The sequence below is a fragment of the Phytophthora parasitica genome (assembly GCF_000247585.1).
Source record: "Phytophthora parasitica INRA-310 unplaced genomic scaffold supercont2.18, whole genome shotgun sequence".
In the NCBI taxonomy this organism is placed as follows: domain Eukaryota; phylum Oomycota; class Peronosporomycetes; order Peronosporales; family Peronosporaceae; genus Phytophthora; species Phytophthora nicotianae.
The window spans coordinates 803,195-819,487 of NW_008649004.1; the positions used below are offsets into that span (position 1 = coordinate 803,195).

The 16,293-nt window shown below is 53.5% G+C and overlaps 9 protein-coding genes across 9 annotated transcripts; 4 read left to right on the plus strand and 5 right to left on the minus strand.

The window, feature by feature from the left end:
* Nucleotides 1-109: 109 nt before the first annotated feature.
* Nucleotides 110-2,974, minus strand: PPTG_09625 (ATP-dependent chaperone ClpB). The gene has a single exon (XM_008904643.1). The coding sequence runs from the start codon at nucleotides 2,877-2,879 to the stop codon at nucleotides 195-197; it is 2,685 nt and encodes an 894-aa protein (XP_008902891.1). The 5' UTR covers nucleotides 2,880-2,974; the 3' UTR covers nucleotides 110-194.
* Nucleotides 2,975-3,061: 87 nt separating this feature from the next.
* Nucleotides 3,062-5,423, minus strand: PPTG_09627 (hypothetical protein). Its single transcript, XM_008904645.1, has 4 exons — nucleotides 5,027-5,423; nucleotides 4,667-4,959; nucleotides 4,468-4,602; nucleotides 3,062-4,402 (listed from the first exon to the last, which is right to left on the minus strand). The coding sequence occupies exons 1-4, from the start codon at nucleotides 5,297-5,299 to the stop codon at nucleotides 4,096-4,098; spliced, it is 1,008 nt and encodes a 335-aa protein (XP_008902893.1). The 5' UTR covers nucleotides 5,300-5,423; the 3' UTR covers nucleotides 3,062-4,095.
* Nucleotides 3,241-4,011, plus strand: PPTG_09626 (hypothetical protein; the record flags this gene model as incomplete). The annotated part of the gene is made up of 1 exon (XM_008904644.1): nucleotides 3,241-4,011. One exon carries the CDS (start codon nucleotides 3,241-3,243, stop codon nucleotides 4,009-4,011), a length of 771 nt encoding a protein of 256 aa, XP_008902892.1.
* A 9-nt stretch (nucleotides 5,424-5,432) lies between the features above and the next one.
* PPTG_09628 (hypothetical protein) lies at nucleotides 5,433-5,929 on the plus strand (the record flags this gene model as incomplete). Its single annotated transcript, XM_008904646.1, has 2 exons — nucleotides 5,433-5,705; nucleotides 5,780-5,929. 2 exons carry the CDS (start codon nucleotides 5,433-5,435, stop codon nucleotides 5,927-5,929), a joined length of 423 nt encoding a protein of 140 aa, XP_008902894.1.
* Nucleotides 5,930-6,040: 111 nt separating this feature from the next.
* Nucleotides 6,041-7,012, minus strand: PPTG_09629 (hypothetical protein; the record flags this gene model as incomplete). Its single annotated transcript, XM_008904647.1, has 6 exons — nucleotides 6,041-6,184; nucleotides 6,270-6,359; nucleotides 6,436-6,526; nucleotides 6,602-6,702; nucleotides 6,778-6,796; nucleotides 6,882-7,012. The coding sequence occupies 6 exons, from the start codon at nucleotides 7,010-7,012 to the stop codon at nucleotides 6,041-6,043; spliced, it is 576 nt and encodes a 191-aa protein (XP_008902895.1).
* Nucleotides 7,013-7,118: 106 nt separating this feature from the next.
* Nucleotides 7,119-8,111, minus strand: PPTG_09630 (hypothetical protein; the record flags this gene model as incomplete). The annotated part of the gene is made up of 1 exon (XM_008904648.1): nucleotides 7,119-8,111. One exon carries the CDS (start codon nucleotides 8,109-8,111, stop codon nucleotides 7,119-7,121), a length of 993 nt encoding a protein of 330 aa, XP_008902896.1.
* A 165-nt stretch (nucleotides 8,112-8,276) lies between these two features.
* On the minus strand, nucleotides 8,277-9,961 carry PPTG_09631 (hypothetical protein). Its single transcript, XM_008904649.1, has one exon. The coding sequence runs from the start codon at nucleotides 9,779-9,781 to the stop codon at nucleotides 8,405-8,407; it is 1,377 nt and encodes a 458-aa protein (XP_008902897.1). The 5' UTR covers nucleotides 9,782-9,961; the 3' UTR covers nucleotides 8,277-8,404.
* A 132-nt stretch (nucleotides 9,962-10,093) lies between these two features.
* Nucleotides 10,094-11,605, plus strand: PPTG_09632 (hypothetical protein; the record flags this gene model as incomplete). Its single annotated transcript, XM_008904650.1, has 1 exon — nucleotides 10,094-11,605. One exon carries the CDS (start codon nucleotides 10,094-10,096, stop codon nucleotides 11,603-11,605), a length of 1,512 nt encoding a protein of 503 aa, XP_008902898.1.
* Nucleotides 11,606-12,028: 423 nt separating this feature from the next.
* On the plus strand, nucleotides 12,029-16,127 carry PPTG_09633 (hypothetical protein; the record flags this gene model as incomplete). The annotated part of the gene is made up of 2 exons (XM_008904651.1): nucleotides 12,029-12,244; nucleotides 12,312-16,127. 2 exons carry the CDS (start codon nucleotides 12,029-12,031, stop codon nucleotides 16,125-16,127), a joined length of 4,032 nt encoding a protein of 1,343 aa, XP_008902899.1.
* Nucleotides 16,128-16,293: the final 166 nt, after the last annotated feature.

Sequence of the window (16,293 nt, forward strand, 5' to 3'; positions counted from 1 at the left end):
CCTGGAGATCTGAAGCTTACGTTGACATGTAGGCAACAGTTCAACGTTTACAAGAATTGTGTGGTATACATGAAATGTAGTCATATCAAAAGAACGACTTCAACGCGAATGTATCAATCACTTCAACATGTATTATTCACTGCTTCTTAACTGTAAAAAAAAACGCATATATCTAATGGATCAACTTCTTCTGATTACGGGGCCATCTCAACGTCGGCATCAGGGTTCGAGACGTCGAACGAGAGCTTGCCGCTGGTCTCGGCGATTTCCACGTGGCTCTTGGCATGGAGCTGGCCGGAGATAATGAGCTTGCTCAGGTCCGTCACGATATGCTTCTCGATGTATCGCTTGATGGGACGCGCGCCGTACTGCGGTTCATACGACTCGTCCAGGATCACGTCCAGCGCTGGCGTCGTCACGTTCACCGAGATCTGTGACTCCTTCAGGCGGTTGATGACCGACTCGAACTGCAGCATCACGATCTGGCGCAGTTCCTTGCGACCCAGAGGCTCGAACACGACAATGTCGTCCAGACGGTTCAGCAGCTCTGGACGAACAGTGAGACGCAGCTGCTGCAGTACCAACTCGCGCTGCTTGGCGAACGCGCGCTTGGCCTCGCTCTCGGTATCAACAAAGTCGTTCTCCGTCTTGATCTTCTTGCTGGCACGCGGCGATAACCCGTTCTCAAAGAGCAAATGCTCTGCGCCAATGTTGGACGTCATGATGATCACCGTGTTGGCGAAGTCAACTGTGCGTCCGTGCGAGTCCGTGAGACGGCCATCGTCCAGCACTTGCAGTAGAATGTTCAGCACCTTCGGATGGGCCTTCTCGATCTCGTCCAACAGGACCACATTGTACGGGTTACGACGCACAGCTTCTGTTAGCTGGCCACTTTCCTGGTACCCGACGAATCCTGGGGGTGCGCCGATGAGTCTGGAGACGGTGTGCTCCTCCATATACTCGCTCATGTCGATACGCACCATGTGCTTGTCGTCGTCGAAGAGTTCATACGCGAGAGCCTTCGCCAACTCGGTCTTACCAACACCCGTTGGTCCCAGGAACAGGAAGCTGCCCGTTGGTTGTCCAGAACGAGCGAGTCCTGCACGCGAACGAAGCACTGCATCGCACACCGCCTTCACTGCTTCGTCTTGACCGACCACACGCTTGTGGATACGCTCCTCCAGATGCATGAGACGGTCACCCATACTCGACGTCAGACGAGAGACTGGGATTCCCGTCCAACGAGCCACCACCTCGCAGATCTGATCTTCGCGCACGACCTCCTCGACCATCTTGTGCTGCATCTCGTCTTCATCCTCGCGCTTCTTCGCTTCCTCTGCAGCGGCGATACGGCGCTTGACATCAGGGATCGCATAGTACTGTAGATCAGAAGCGGTCTGTAGATCCTGGTTACGTTCGGCCTGCTCAGCTTTCAACTGCAAGTGCTGCAGCTTCTCACGCAGCTGACGGATCTCGTTCACACGAGCTTTCTCCGCCTCGTGGCGGAGGATCAGAGGACTGAGCTCGTCCTGGATCTTGTTCAGCTCTTCTTGCACCTTTTTCAGACGCTCCTTACTCAGCGCATCCTTCTCCTTCGCCAGAGCAGTAGCCTCGACCTGAAGCTGCAGCTGTCGACGCTCCAGTTCATCAATCACCTCTGGCTGGCTGTCCAACTGAACACGAACATTCGCACACGCTTCATCGATGATATCGATGGCCTTGTCGGGCATGAAGCGCTCCTTGATGTAGCGGTCGGCGAGCTTGGCAGCAGCCACCAAAGATGCGTCCATGATCTGAACACCGTGGTGCGACTCGTACCGCTCCTTCAGGCCTCGCAGAATACTCACCGTGTCCGTGACTGACGGTTCCTTCACCATAACCTGCTGAAAACGACGTTCGAACGCTTTGTCCTTCTCCACGTGCTCGCGATATTCGTCCAGCGTTGTAGCACCAATGCACCGCAGCTCTCCTCGTGCTAGCATGGGCTTCAACAGGTTCGCAGCATCCATAGCTCCTGAGGTTTGTCCAGCACCGAGGATCAGATGCATCTCGTCGATGAACAGGATGATCTTGCCGTCGCTGTCCTTCACTTCCTTCAGCACAGCCTTCAGACGCTCCTCAAACTCGCCTCGGTACTTCGCGCCAGCAATCAGAGCGCCCATATCCAAACTGATGAGCTTGCAGTTGAGCGACTCAGGCACATCGCCCACCACGATACGACGTGCTAGTCCTTCCACGATTGCAGTCTTACCCACACCGGGCTCACCGATCAGCACCGGATTGTTCTTGGTTCGTCGCGATAGAATGCGGATCACGCGTCGAATCTCCTCGTCTCGGCCGATCACAGGGTCGATCTTACCAGCCTCAGCCAGCTCGATCAAGTTCTGCCCGTATTTGTTGAGTGCGTCATAGTTTTCCTCTGCAGCGGCACTGGTAACAGGTCGTCCGCCTCGGATCTTCTGTACTGCATCCTTGACTTGGTTCTCATCCATCTGGTTGCTCTTGAGCAGACTAGCGACCTGTGAGTTGTTGTACAGCGCCATCACAAGGTGATCAGCCGCCAGGTGCGAGTCCTTCATGTCCTTCCGCATCTTGTGCGCGTACTTGAGCATCTTCATAAGCGCCGAGTCGGCACCGACGGAATCGGGTGCGGGAGTCTGCTTTGGTTGCTTCTTGAGCTGCAACATCACGTCCTGCTTGAAGCCAGCCACGTTGCCGTGTACTAGCTCAGCCACGCGCTTGGCCGTGCCGTTATTGTCGTCGAACAGCGCGTAGGCCACGTGCAACGGTGTGAGCTGCGAGTGGCCGAACTCCTCGGCCATGTCCTGTGCATTGCGCAGGTACTCGTTGGTCTTGTCCGTGAACTCTGCCGGATTCATCTTTTTGTGTGTAGATGCTTGTGTGTATCACTTGTGCACTTTAAAGCAAATTCAATTCTGATGCGATTGGAGCACGGCAATGCATGATGCCCGCATCATGGGTGACGTTTTCGCGGCGTGTCTAGACAATGCTCGAACTTTCGATCGGACTTAATCGAAACCAATACTGAATTCAAGTTAAAATGGATGAGACACGGACGGGTCACACGATTGGCCACACCACTTCAACGTGGCCAATAGTGAAAATGTATCGAGAACAGTCGAGCATTTTCCAGCGTGCCGTCCTTGGACATGCTAACAATATCTCGGGCCGCGTAGATGTCTTAGGGTATGCGTTACTACTTGTTGCGCTGTGTTCAGCATGGCGCTGCGCAGCTCAACGGAGATGTTTGATGAGGCCCGCCGCATCGGCCAGCAGCTCCAGGTCGATTTCGATCGCTACGACCGCCGACAGGAGATTTTTCGTAAGAAGTTTGCCGCGGAGACGCGCAAGCAGCACCAAGGAATCTGCGATGGCGCCGTCACGAACAGCGCGATCTCTTCCAGTGTTGCCGCGCTGTTGTTCTCGCAGCATGATGAAAATTCTCAAGAGAAAGACGACGATGATATCAATAGCCGCAGCAATAGCAGACGCTCACGCGGTTCGATCAATGCAGGCACTGCGAGGCGGGGAGTTACCACCGACAAGGACAAGCACCCTGACGTATTTCGTGCTCTTTCGAGCTTCTACAACCCTCCAGACGCGGCGACTGATGTGGTGTGCGAGCTATGCTTCGGCTTTCGAAGCGCCACGATGGTCCAGCCCTTGCCAACACCCTGGATAGAGTACTGTGATGAAACAACGGGGAAGCACTACTTCTACGACTCAAGCACGCGACAAGTCCGATGGCACCCGCCACCAGCTACCGATGCGCTTAGTGTGCTGGTGTTTGAGCGTACTAACTCGATTTACACGGTCTGCCACTGCATTCCATCCAACGAGCGACGGCGACGGCTCATGCAGAAGTTCCGGGAACACGCAATGCAAATGGCAAGAGAAGAGGTCGAAAAGCGCGACCGTCATCTCCGTGGCGCCTTCATTTCCCTGGCCATGTCACTAGTTCCATTCTCCGGAGAGCCAAAACAGCAATAATATAGTCTAGTACAGGACAACAAGCAGACAAAGGATGGTTCGAATCATCACCGATTACCGGTACATGTCAGGCAGTCTCCTTGCCTACGTGCGTCTAAAGTACTTGTGCATGTTGCCGTCTAGGAAGTTGTGGAACTGCTTGCGCTCGTCGCAGGAGAACCACAGGCTCAACACATACCGTGTACCCGTCTCCACCTTGCGCACTACGTGCAAGTTCTCTGCTCCAGCTGTGAACATCATGAGGCGGCCACGAGCAGGCTCGACAACGGTTTCCGAGTTTTCGTCGATGAACGAGAAGAGTCCACCAGTGAACTCCTCGCCGTAGTCCGCGAGGTACAAAAGCCCCGAGTAGTCGTAGTGCTTCGTGTTCTCCTTGTCCACGTGCGGGTGCCTGCAAAGTAGCGATACATATTAGAATTTGTGGTTACCACTAGAGCAATTCACAGCAAGGCGTACCAGTACTCGTCGTGGATCTCTGAGGGAGTCCACGAGTCGTTGCCAATCAAGCGAGTCATGAACGTAGGCGCCGAGAAATACAGCTCTTCAAGACCGAACTCCTTCATCACGGCCAAGCGGATCTTCTCCACAACGCTGAAAGTAACAAAGCACCAGTTAGTTGATGCCAAAGCATGTTGGCGTTGACGATGATACCTACCCACGGTACAGGCTGAACTGCTTCTTGCTGAAGCGTTTTACACCCGGTTTGTCTTCGTTGGGGATTCTCTGCTCAGGCTGATAGATGTTGACCAGTCCCTCGCTGTCGCGGACGAAGCCCGTGTTGATGTCCATGATAGTTGGGCCGCCGAGCTTCGAGCGATTCTGCATACCGATCTCAGCGATCTCGCGCAGCTGCGTCACTTGCTTGGGCATCACGAAGTTGTCGATCAGAGCACGGCCGCACATGGTCTCGTTCTCCTGGTGGCAGCCCGGCACGAACAGGTCCGATTTCTGGAGCAGCAGGCAAAAACTGTCAACTCATTCCTGCTATCAGCCCAGTAACAAAGCTGCAACGAACCTTCATTGGCGCACATGTGACGTTAAAGCGTCGGTGCTCCGTCACATCAGTGCGGGCGATGTAGTGGGCAGCGCGCACGATCTCCACGTCCAGTTGGCGCAGGAAGTACGTCACGCCCACAGCCGCCACCACTGCAATGATCTTGAGCACCCATCCGAACGTGCCGGTGGTGGGGGCAGCGGGCTCCTCCTGCTTCTTGACTTCAGTATTGGCGTCCACGACCTGCTTTGTCGTGGCAGGCTTCTTGACGGTTTTCGCGTTCTTGCGCGCCATCGGGATGATGATGAAGTGTGGACTGTGGAGACCCGCAAAACGAGACAAGTGGCTAGAAGGGGAATATTCGGTTGATACAAGGGTGGGATTTGCAATTTGAAGGATTGGGATTTGGCTTCATCTGTGCCAAAAGATGAGTACACGGACGACGGAGGTGAAGGCGGCGGAAGCGCGACTTGCGCTGCATCGTGACGATGCGGTGCATGCTAAGGCTCAGTTGGCGGAGTCTCTGGATGCTCTAAAGGCGGCGCAGAGCCGACTGCTGGTGAAGAGGCTGGACGAGGCGATTGAGGAGCAGCGCAACGTCGAGCAGGAGGCCCTCGCGTACTCGAAGAATGTCAACAGGCTGTACCAGCGCGCGGCCAAGTGGAAAGCTGAGCAGAAACGCTTTCGGTCGAGTCTAGAAGTAAGTGCAGCTATGTAAGTGATACTGATCGTGCATTGCATTGGCTGATACAAGACGCTGCTGATGTGTTGCAGGGGATGGATCGGTTTGTGGAGTGGGCAGCAGCTACGGAGAACGATTTACACGCTATTGCTGGGAATTTAGAGTACGTTTGGTCAGTGCTGGAGAAGGAACAAGAAGCTACAGCCAACGGCGGATACGCGCGGGCGCAAGAGTCCACCTGAACTGGTAGAAACTATCTTGAAGCTGTCATTCACTGCACTGCTTCGATCGAGCATTGGGGCGGAGTTAATTAATGAAATACGATGCTGCTGGTTACTTCGCAGAAACGTGACCTAGAACGTGATGAGGCAGAGAATGACGAGACTACCGACGATCAAAAGAAAGCGGGACAGGAAGGCCTGCTGCATCTGCTGGCGCGCTTCCTGCGCGGTCAGTGGTGTTCCATCTTGGTGGTGCATGGCAGCGGCCGGTGGTTGCTAAAATATTAACGGGGTCGATTGTCAGCAACATATCAAACGTTGGCAGTAAATGACTAAGAGATAATAGCGGGAATACACGTACGTATGGCACGCCGAAGAGGGCAGGAAAGAACCCAATTGTTGGCGACATGGAGAACGCATTACCTTGCCCGTTCCCGTTGAAGATGCCAAACTGCGATCACAACAATAACGCGCACTACTTCGTCATTACAACCAGCACAGTTCTTCATGACAGGAATTTATCACACATTGTATGGACGTCGTCGCCGGAGCTGCTCGGCATCAGGACGCTGTCCTCGAGGACGGTGAGGGATACCGCTGTCGGACACCTGCTGTGTCCTGCATCGACCACGAATAATTAGCTTAGGATTCTTCATACGCATGTCAATACAGGTGGTAATTCGCAAAACGCACCGTGGGTCGGTAGCATCAGCTCCTCTAGCATACACCGGGATCACGTTCTGCTCACTGACTCCAGCCTTGCACACGGGACACTCAGAGTGGTTTTGCATCCACTGCACACAGCCGGTTAAGTCAATTGAGCTCTACTACGATATCAAGCGTAGTTCGTCGTATTATTATAGGTATACCTGGTACAAACACGGCCAACTGTGAAGCAACAGACAGAATGCCGAGCGTCAGGGGTAAGATGGGCCGAAGATGTAAGCCATCAAGCTACAGACGTGGAACTCACCAATAGAGATGACCACACAGTGTCACCACGGGGCTGGAAACCGTGTCTAGGCATATATTGCACTCGAAGATAGGCTTCCCGTTGTCCAAAGGCTCCGTTGCTGTCGCGTCCGCTGATGCTCTCGGCTCCATTTTCAAAGTGTTTGTCAAATTCCTTTATTCCAATTTTTAGAAAATTTCAGGTTTATAGCTTCATATTTACGAAAACCACGTTGAAGTCCTCTGCAGCCCCCAAAAGCTACGAGTCCTGCTGCGTTGATGACTTATCTTGCAGCGAGCCAATGGAACAACTGCGGAGTCGAATTTCCGCATCGCTCTTCACTACCATCAGCTTGTGATTGTTCGGGGAAATCCTCAAAACTAGCGGTGCCGGGTTTGAGGCGGCAGCATGCAACGGCGTAGTCAACGCGGGCGGTGCTGGGTCAGCTGACAACGTCGAGGAGGGGATCTGCACGCCCAACGGAGACAATTCCTGATGGTCACTCTCCAGTGTGAGCGTACTAGTTTTAGCAGCTGGGTTGCTAATGAAAGAGTCCACTGCAACAGCAAGCGCGGACAAGTTCGTCGCGTTCGCAGCACCGTCAGCCGTTGTCGTCAGGAGCTGAGTGAGAGATTCACTGTTCTGACCAAGAGGCGTTGACGATGGGTCAGTAGCACCCTTAGGAACTGTGTACCTCTTCATTCGCTTCAACTTACCATTGGCATCCGGGTCCTCCAGCACAGCGCGCTGCTTCTCCCTGAGCTCTTCGATCTGGGTCGCGTACCGGGCCTTGTCGATTGGGTTGGTCGACATGGCTTCCACTTGCTCCAACATTTGAATCGTGCGGTTCAGTGACCGGATCTGTCGGTGCGGCCAGCGCTTGATGCCACAGCGGCGGCAGATCTTCTTTAGGAAAGTGGTGCAGATACCGAACTCGCGCGCCACTTCCACGATAGGTCGGCCGAAGTGAGGCCGCAGCTCCTCTAGCGTGAGCTCACGCGACAGCGCAGTCAGGCGCGCGCCGCGCTGGTGGAGCTTCTTGTGTGCAGCTATACGAGGCAAAGATAGTTCGTCCGATGCCTGCTTGGCCACCACCTTCATCAGTGATTCGTGCAGTGAGTCCCTAGTCGCAGGAGCCGAGTCGTGGCCTTTCGCAACTGCGTCGGTCGCTGGGCTCTCTGCTGGCTGCATCATATGCAGCAGCGAGATACTGGCCTCCACCTCTTTGTCCGATATGGCGGGGGTCGTCATTGCAGGGCTGGGGTGTGGCGGTAGCGCTCTACGATGGAGGATCTATGGCGCAGGAGCGGCGCTGACGCTGCTTGTCAAACTGAACTTCGAGTCGAAGTTCGACACCTTTCGATATGTGATAAGGGAGGTTTTGGTCCGGTTGATAGTACAAGTGTCCAGTTAATTTTCTTAAACTATATTATAGAGGTTTACTCAGATGAACTTGTGCAGATGAACGAACTCAATGCCAACGCTCACTTGTCCAACCTCACGTGTAAATAATCGTTAAATAGGAAATTGCCTTTACTTAACAACTATGCGTCTGCGGCAGCCGAAGCAGCGTCATCTTCATCCTCCTCCCGAGCCTTCCGCATGAGCTTGGCGAGTCGACGCTGCGCTGCTAATTGGTGCGAGTACTCCACCATGAATCGGTTGGACCCCACGCCGAACACGTCGCCGTGCAAAAGGTAGCGTCGACGACTCTTCTTGCCACTGGCGCTGAGGCGCATCGCTGTGCCATTCGTACTGTGGAGGTCCGTGATGTAAAAGCCGTTGCCAAAGTACGAGATGACGCTATGTCTGCCCGAGATCGAGTCGTCCTCCGTGATGCACAGCGCGTTGCTCGAGTGCCGACCCAGTGTCACGGAAGTCTTGCCAATGGTCTGACAGATTCCAGTAAGAGGACCATCGGTGAAGCGGATGCGCAAGAACGGCATGCCCGTCGTGATGTTTTCATCGATCGCCGACACTTCAAATTCCGTGTCACCCAACTTCACGCGGTCGTCCACATGCAGACGCTTTGGTGCGTCCGGCTTGAGGAATACGAATGTTCCTGTCGTGCTGCCGAGGTCCTGGAGATAGTACTCCTTCTCCATAGGGTCATACTGGATCTGGAAGTGGATCCGGCTCACGTACGGATCGTCCGAGATGATCTGGTTGCTCTCGTGTCGTCCACCCCGGGCGCCTTCTCGCGGATGAAGCACGATTTTGCCGCCCAGGTCACCTTTACTATTGGAGCGAGCGATCTTGCCTTCGCCTTTGTCCTCAGTCATGCGGCGAATGTGGCCATCTCCGTTGCTACTGCCAATGGCGGCACTGCGGGATTGCCTCTCCATGCTGGAAAGGAGTCGTGGCTCCGGAGACAACGACGATACGATCAGCAGGTCGTTTTCGTCAATTTCTAAATCGCTCTCGGTGCGGTTCTTTGATCGGTGGTGGTGGTGGTGGTGGTGCTTGTCGTGGAGTGAAGTAGGCCGGGACTTAGTGTGTTTGCGTCGCCAATCGCGCACTCTTTCCATGTAGATACCGAGACGCTTGGTGACGCGGCGCAGTGGTGAATGCAGGTGATAGCGGCGCGAAACCACGAGTGTACTGATCCAAACAGCGAGCGATAGTATCACCAGCATCCAACGCAGTCTGGAGGCCATATCTGACAACAGGAGATGCAGTCCATCGAGCTGATCGCTTCCGATGGTAGCGACCGTAGCCAGGCTATAGAGAAGTTCGTCATTCACGTGTTGCGCGTCGATACTCTTGAAATAGAGCGTGAGTTGGCTGTGCATGTAAGCTACGGACGCCACGATGACCGATGAGTAGGCCGTGGCGTGCAGCCAGCTCCAATGCATCATGGACTGCGCGTGGCGGCGTGAGCTGCGACTCCGGTATCGCGACGAAGTCATCTTCTTCTCCATCTCTCTGGCGAGGTCAACTTCGGTCACTGGCGTCAGGAAGCGTAGATTTTAACGCCCTTCCTTCGCGCCTGCAATTCAGTTCTGCCCTGCGGTACGGTGCCGTAGCAGCTCCTGGTGACACTGCCCGCACGATCGAGCAGACGCGCTCAAGGAGAAAAACACTTGGAGGTCGCAGCAGCGCTGTATGTTGCGCGAAACGATTTTCTGGCAACGCGATGTCACCACAGCCCTGGCTTTACTCTTTTATGTTCTGAACACCATGTGCAACCTACGTGGCAGATCGCATTCACTCTTATCAAGTCCGCATCCAACATGATGCTTCTTCCGCCACATGCGCCGTCGCCGCTCATGCTCTTCCTGTTGCCGCTGCTAGTACTCCTGTCCACAGTCGTCATATTTGTCTTCAATAAACGTCGCGCCTTCATCCAGTCCCGTAACGCTTCGCTGAAGGCTCCCCCTAAGACCGCCACCATCGGCATCTTCCACCCATACGCTAATGGCGGTGGAGGTGGCGAGCGTGTGCTGTACTGCGCGCTACTGGCGATTGTGAAACGCTATCAGAAGATGGACACCGATCTACGCATCGTGCTGTATGCTGGAGATGACGGACTCTCGGCCTCGGAGCTGGTAACCAGGGCCGCTGAAGAGTTCAACCTGCCGGAGCTCAAGACGTTGCACGTGAAGCGCCACGTGACGCTCGTACCGCTGCCCAGCCGTGAAATCCTTGAGCCCAGTCGCTACCCAAGTTTCACGCTATTGTGGCAGAGCGTGGCGCATATCCGCTTGGCGTTGGAGGCCGTGGAACAGAGCTCTAAGCAGGACCTTTATCCGCAGGTTTGGGTGGACACTACCGGCTGTCCGTTCTCCTACGTGGCAGCAAGTCTGCTCTATGCGTGTACAGTAGTGGCTTACGTACACTACCCGATGATCTCCACTGACATGATCTCCAAGATCCAGCAGCGTGACTCGGGATTCAACAATGACGCGGCCATCGCTGCGAGCTCGTCGAGATCTACGGCCAAGTACATTTACTACCGCCTCTTTGCCGGAGTTTACAGCTTGGTAGGTAAGTACTGCACGGACGTGGCCATGGTCAATTCCACCTGGACGTACAACCATATCAAGCAGCTCTGGGGTAAGGCCCCTACGATCGTGTATCCGCCCTGTGGAGCCATGCGCGAGTACATGAACTTTAGTCTGGAAGATCGCGAACCAATTGCACTCTCAGTGTCTCAGTTTCGACCGGAGAAGAACCAGTTATTGCAACTGCAGTCGTTTCAGGTGCTGCTGACGAAGTATGCGGAGCAAATGAGGACCAAGTTCAGCGACTTCCGGCTGGTGTTGCTTGGAAGCTGCCGCAATGCAGACGACGAAAATCGTGTGGAGACTCTGAAGAAGCAGGCGAAAGAATTGGGCATTGCGGAGCGTGTGGACTTTGTGGTGAATGCGAGCTTCTCTGAGCTGAAGCGATACCTCGCCACGAGTTCCATTGGTGTACACACCATGTACAACGAGCACTTTGGGATTAGCAACGTGGAGATGATGGCTGCAGGCATGCTTGTCGTCGCGAACAACTCCGGTGGTCCCAAGGCTGACATTGTGAAGTCTGAGACAGGATGCTTGGCGCTCACAGCCGACGAGTATGCGGACAAAATGCTGTCGTTGTTGGAGAAAACTCCAGCCGAAGCGATTGAGATGCGATCTGCAGCACGCAAGTCTTCGTTGCGCTTTTCGGATGAGGAGTTTGGCGAACAGTTTTTAGCAGCCATAAATGGTGTCCTCGAGTCCGTAAATGGTGGCTCGGACCACGTCAAGTCAGCATAAATGGCGTCGATAATAGCGATTGCCATTGACTGTTTCTGAAAGCTCGAGTTTTCAGCAGTTCACTGTCCAGCAACATTTCGATGTCATTACCAGAGCCTGAGCAGGGCGCAGAGCAACAAACTGACGTTGAGTGTGCTGTGTTTTGTCCTATTCGTAGAGATTTTGTGTTCCCGGACTTGATTTTGGTGGCACATTTGCTGTTGGTTTCGCTTTCCAAGACCGCAACGGATGAAAGAAGGGTCGCAGGTTGGAGGAAGCGGAGAGGCAGATTGAAACGACCGTCGCTTTGCAGACATCGAACCTCGAAAGACAACTAGAGGAGATCTAACGACCGTCGAGCACTTTCACTTTGGAAGGTAGCGAGGAGTAAAGGAGAAGACAAAGCTTGAAGCATCGACGTAAGTGGCCGAGCCCAAGCTTACCATGCCGGGATCAACTAGCCGAGACTCGCATCCTCGGTTGTCATCCGCAGACATCGTCGCGGTGACGACCGAGATGCGTCTACGACAACAGGGACGAAAGAATCGAGCTGCGAAAGGCAAGGACGACTCGGATGACGCCAAGCGGGAGCTTGTCATGGAAGAGCACAAACAGAGTCCGGCCGAGATTTTTGCAGATCTGGGGTCCGACCCAGTGAACGTAAGCTATCAATCTGACCATAGTGTGCTGTACCCTTGCTAACTGCAACTTGACGTACGATCTTCAGGGTATGACCCAACACGATGTTCAGGGTCGTCTTGAATCGGAGGGATTGAATCGATTAACCCCACCGAAGCAAACGCCGGAAATTATCAAGTACATTCGTGAACTGACGGGCCTGTTCAGTCTGTTACTGTGGGTCGGCGGCGCTCTGTGTATCATCATTTATGGACTGCAGGGTGACCCCAACAATCTGTACCTTGGTATCGTGCTGTTTTTGGTTGTGGTCATCACTGGTACATTCTCGTACTTTCAGAACGCGAAGTCCTCAAACCTGATGGAATCATTCAAGCAAATGATGCCTACAGTCACGACGGTGATCCGAGAGGGCAAGTCTCAGAAGATCGAGGCATCTCAGCTGGTTCGTGGAGATATTATCCTTCTCAAGGGTGGCGACAAGGTTCCTGCCGATATTCGCGTGCTGGAATGCTCCGATGATCTCACAGTAGACAACTCGTGTCTGACTGGCGAACCAGAGCCGTTGAAGCGAGTTCCTGACTGCACGGACGAAAACCCTTTGGAAACCAAGAACTTGTGCTTCTTTGGTACCTTTATCCCCCAAGGTTCCGGCAAGGGTGTGGTGGTTCGTGTGGGGGACAAGACTGTCATGGGTCGTATCGCTAAGTTAGCAACTACGACTGGACAAAGCATGACGCCGATCGCACGTGAGATTAATCATTTCGTCCACATCATCGCGGTAGTCGCCGTGGTTATTGGTGTCATCTTCTTCATCATCGGCATCTTCCTCAAGACCGATATCGTCACCAACGTGGTGTTCATGATCGGTATCATCGTTGCAAATGTCCCTGAAGGGCTGCTAGCTACAGTGACTGTGTGTTTGAGTCTTGCTGCGAACCGGATGGCGCACAAGTCGGTCCTCGTGAAGAACTTGGAAGGTGTTGAGACGCTGGGCTCCACGAGCTGCATCTGCTCGGATAAAACAGGCACGCTCACACAGAACGTCATGACGGTCGCTCATGTCGTCTACGACAACAAAATCTTCGACGCCGAATGTTCCATCACCCCAGTAGGGAATTACGACCTCAACTCTCCTTCATTCAAAGCGCTACAGCGCTGCGCCACGCTGTGCAACAACGCTGTCTTTGACGAAGATTCAAAGTATGAGAAAGCGGTTGGTCCTGATGGTTTGGCTGCACGTGGGAAACGCAAACCATTCAAGGAGACAGTGTCGATGGGCAACGGATCGACCATGGAGAAGGTGGCGTGGGATACAATCGGCGATGCATCGGAGTCTGCTATGATCAAGTTCTGTCACGACAAGAAGGATATCATTGAATTTCGCGAGGAAAACCTTAAGATCAAGGAAGTTCTGTTCAACTCGAAGAACAAGTACCAGTTGTCTCTACACAAACAAGACAACGATGATAGTAAACCGCTTTTGATGGTGATGAAGGGCGCGCCTGAACGAATTACCGCTCGCTGTGGAACGGTGTTTATTAACGGCGAGGAAGTCCCAATGACCCCCGAACGTCTTGCTGAAGTGGAGGCCGCTCAGCTCGCTCTGTCCAAGAAGGGCATGCGTGTGCTCGGATTTGCTCAAAAGATCCTTGATCCAGCTATTTACCCGGCAGACTACGAGTTCAGCACCGACAACCCGAACTTCCCACTTGGTGAGAAGAACGTTGACTACGAGGCGACGCCAAAGCCCGACCCGAAGGTGGAGGAACCGTTGTGCTTCATTGGTTTGATGGCGTTGATTGATCCACCGCGTCCTGAGGTTCCTATTGCTGTGGCGAAGTGCAAGACAGCAGGAATTCGTGTGATCATGGTCACTGGCGATCACCCGATCACTGCGAAGGCCATCGCACACAAAGTCGGAATTCTGTGGGGCCCCACTTGTGAAGACATCGAAGAAGAAAACACCGAACGTGGTCTCAGTGAAGGTGATAATGGATGGATTGATCCGAAGACTGCTCCGGCCATTGTCGTTCCCGGATGGACAATTAGTTTGGACACCCCGCAAGAAGAATGGGATCGCATCCTGGACCACAGGCAGATCGTGTTCGCGCGAACGTCTCCGCAGCAGAAGCTGATCATCGTAGAGAACTGTCAACGTCGCAAGGAGATTGTCGCAGTGACTGGAGATGGTGTGAATGACTCGCCAGCATTGAAGAAGGCTGACATTGGTATCGCAATGGGTATCATGGGCTCTGCTGTGTCCAAGGAGGCGGCCGATATGATCCTGCTGGATGACAACTTTGCCTCGATCGTGTGCGGAGTTGAAGAAGGACGAATCATCTTTGACAATTTGAAGAAATCGATTGCGTATGCCCTGGCTGCTAATATCCCGGAGCTGGTGCCGTTCTTGTTGTACGCTACTGTTCGGCTTCCGCTACCGCTTACGACTGTGCTGATGCTTCTTATTTGCCTGGGGACTGATATGATCCCTTCGATCGCTATGGCGTACGAAGGCGCTGAAAACGACATCATGCTGCGTGCTCCTCGCAATGCTGAAGTGGAGCATCTAGTGACCAAGAAGTTGGTTTTCTTCGCGTATGCATTGGTTGGTATCATCGAGGCTGGTGCAGGTATGTTTACTTTCTTGGCTGTGATGAATGACTACGGCTACGTACCCAGGATTCTGCCCAACCTCGGCTTCTATGATCGCTTCGGAAAGCAGGTCCTATGGTGCCAAACGGAAGGTGGTCGCTACTGCACTGCTGGTGGCAAATACAAGAAAGATGGCAAGCTTATCCCGCTAGGAGCTACCACTGGAAACGAGAAAGGTGTCCCTGACTGCCAAGACGAGTACAACGATACCATCCCAACCGGAGGCGATATTTTTGATGCGCACATTTTCTTCGACGCGACCGGAGGTGGCAAGGTCATCGACTGCCAATTCCCACTGCAGAACCTCGATACTGAGGCTTCCAAGCCGGATGGCTACGAGAGAACAGATCCCAAGACTTACGCAGACTATACCTCGACACCTTTCGTCACATTCCAGTCTATGGAGTCAGCATGGAAGAATGAATACCGTCCGTACTACCCGATGGCTTCACGACGCTCATCATTCTTCGACATGGAGTGGTTCGACTACGAAACGACTCAGACCGGTCCTCCAGGCTTAGTGGACAGCATTTCACAGGATATTTTCAGTACCTTCCAGCCTCTATCTGTTTGGGCTATTACTGACAGCGCGACCTTAGGAGGTGAGGTTTCAGCCCTCGGCGGAGCTCGCGATGCCTTCGGTGATACAGAGGTGACTGCCGTGGATGGAACTGGTAAGCTAACAACCACCAAGTTCTCACTATCAGCCGACAAGTCTTACAAAGTGGGAAAGAGTTTCGAGAAAATAAAAAAGTCTGATGGAACAGCCCCGTGCAGTGGGAAGCAGTGTCTGCTGGACTACCATGCTGGATTCACTCGTCGTGACACAGACGGCAAGGCGTACGTGAACATCATGTCACGCATGATGCAGTACAGTGCGCTATCTATTGCTCAGACTGCCTACTTCGTTGCTGTCGTGGAGATGCAATGGGCCAACGTCATGATCTGCAAAACGCGCTATCTGTCTATCGTGTCTCAGGGAATGATGAACAGCGTGCTCAACTTCGGTCTGATGTTCGAGTTCATGCTAAGCGCCGTCATTGCGTATGCGGGCTTCACACACACTGTGCTCGACACAGAGAGCATTCGTTTAGTGCACTGGTTCCCTGCGCTGCCGTTCTCCATGTTCCTCTTCTTGCTGGACGAAGGGCGAAAGTTCCTCATGCGATCAACATCCCGTAGCGTCATCCGCAAGGACACGGGTCAAATGATCCGCTATCCAGGCTGGCTCGAGGTAAACACGTACTATTAGCCAGCGACAGATCGGTCACGTCGGACTTCAGGGCACTCAGCAACCCATAGCAAATAGCGGTAGGCGAAGTGCAAGGACGTTTCGAGCTCTTTTTTTTTTTTTCATAATTCACATTGCTTTCCTTCATCACGTTGGGTCTGGAAATGCAACAACCTCGCATCACGCT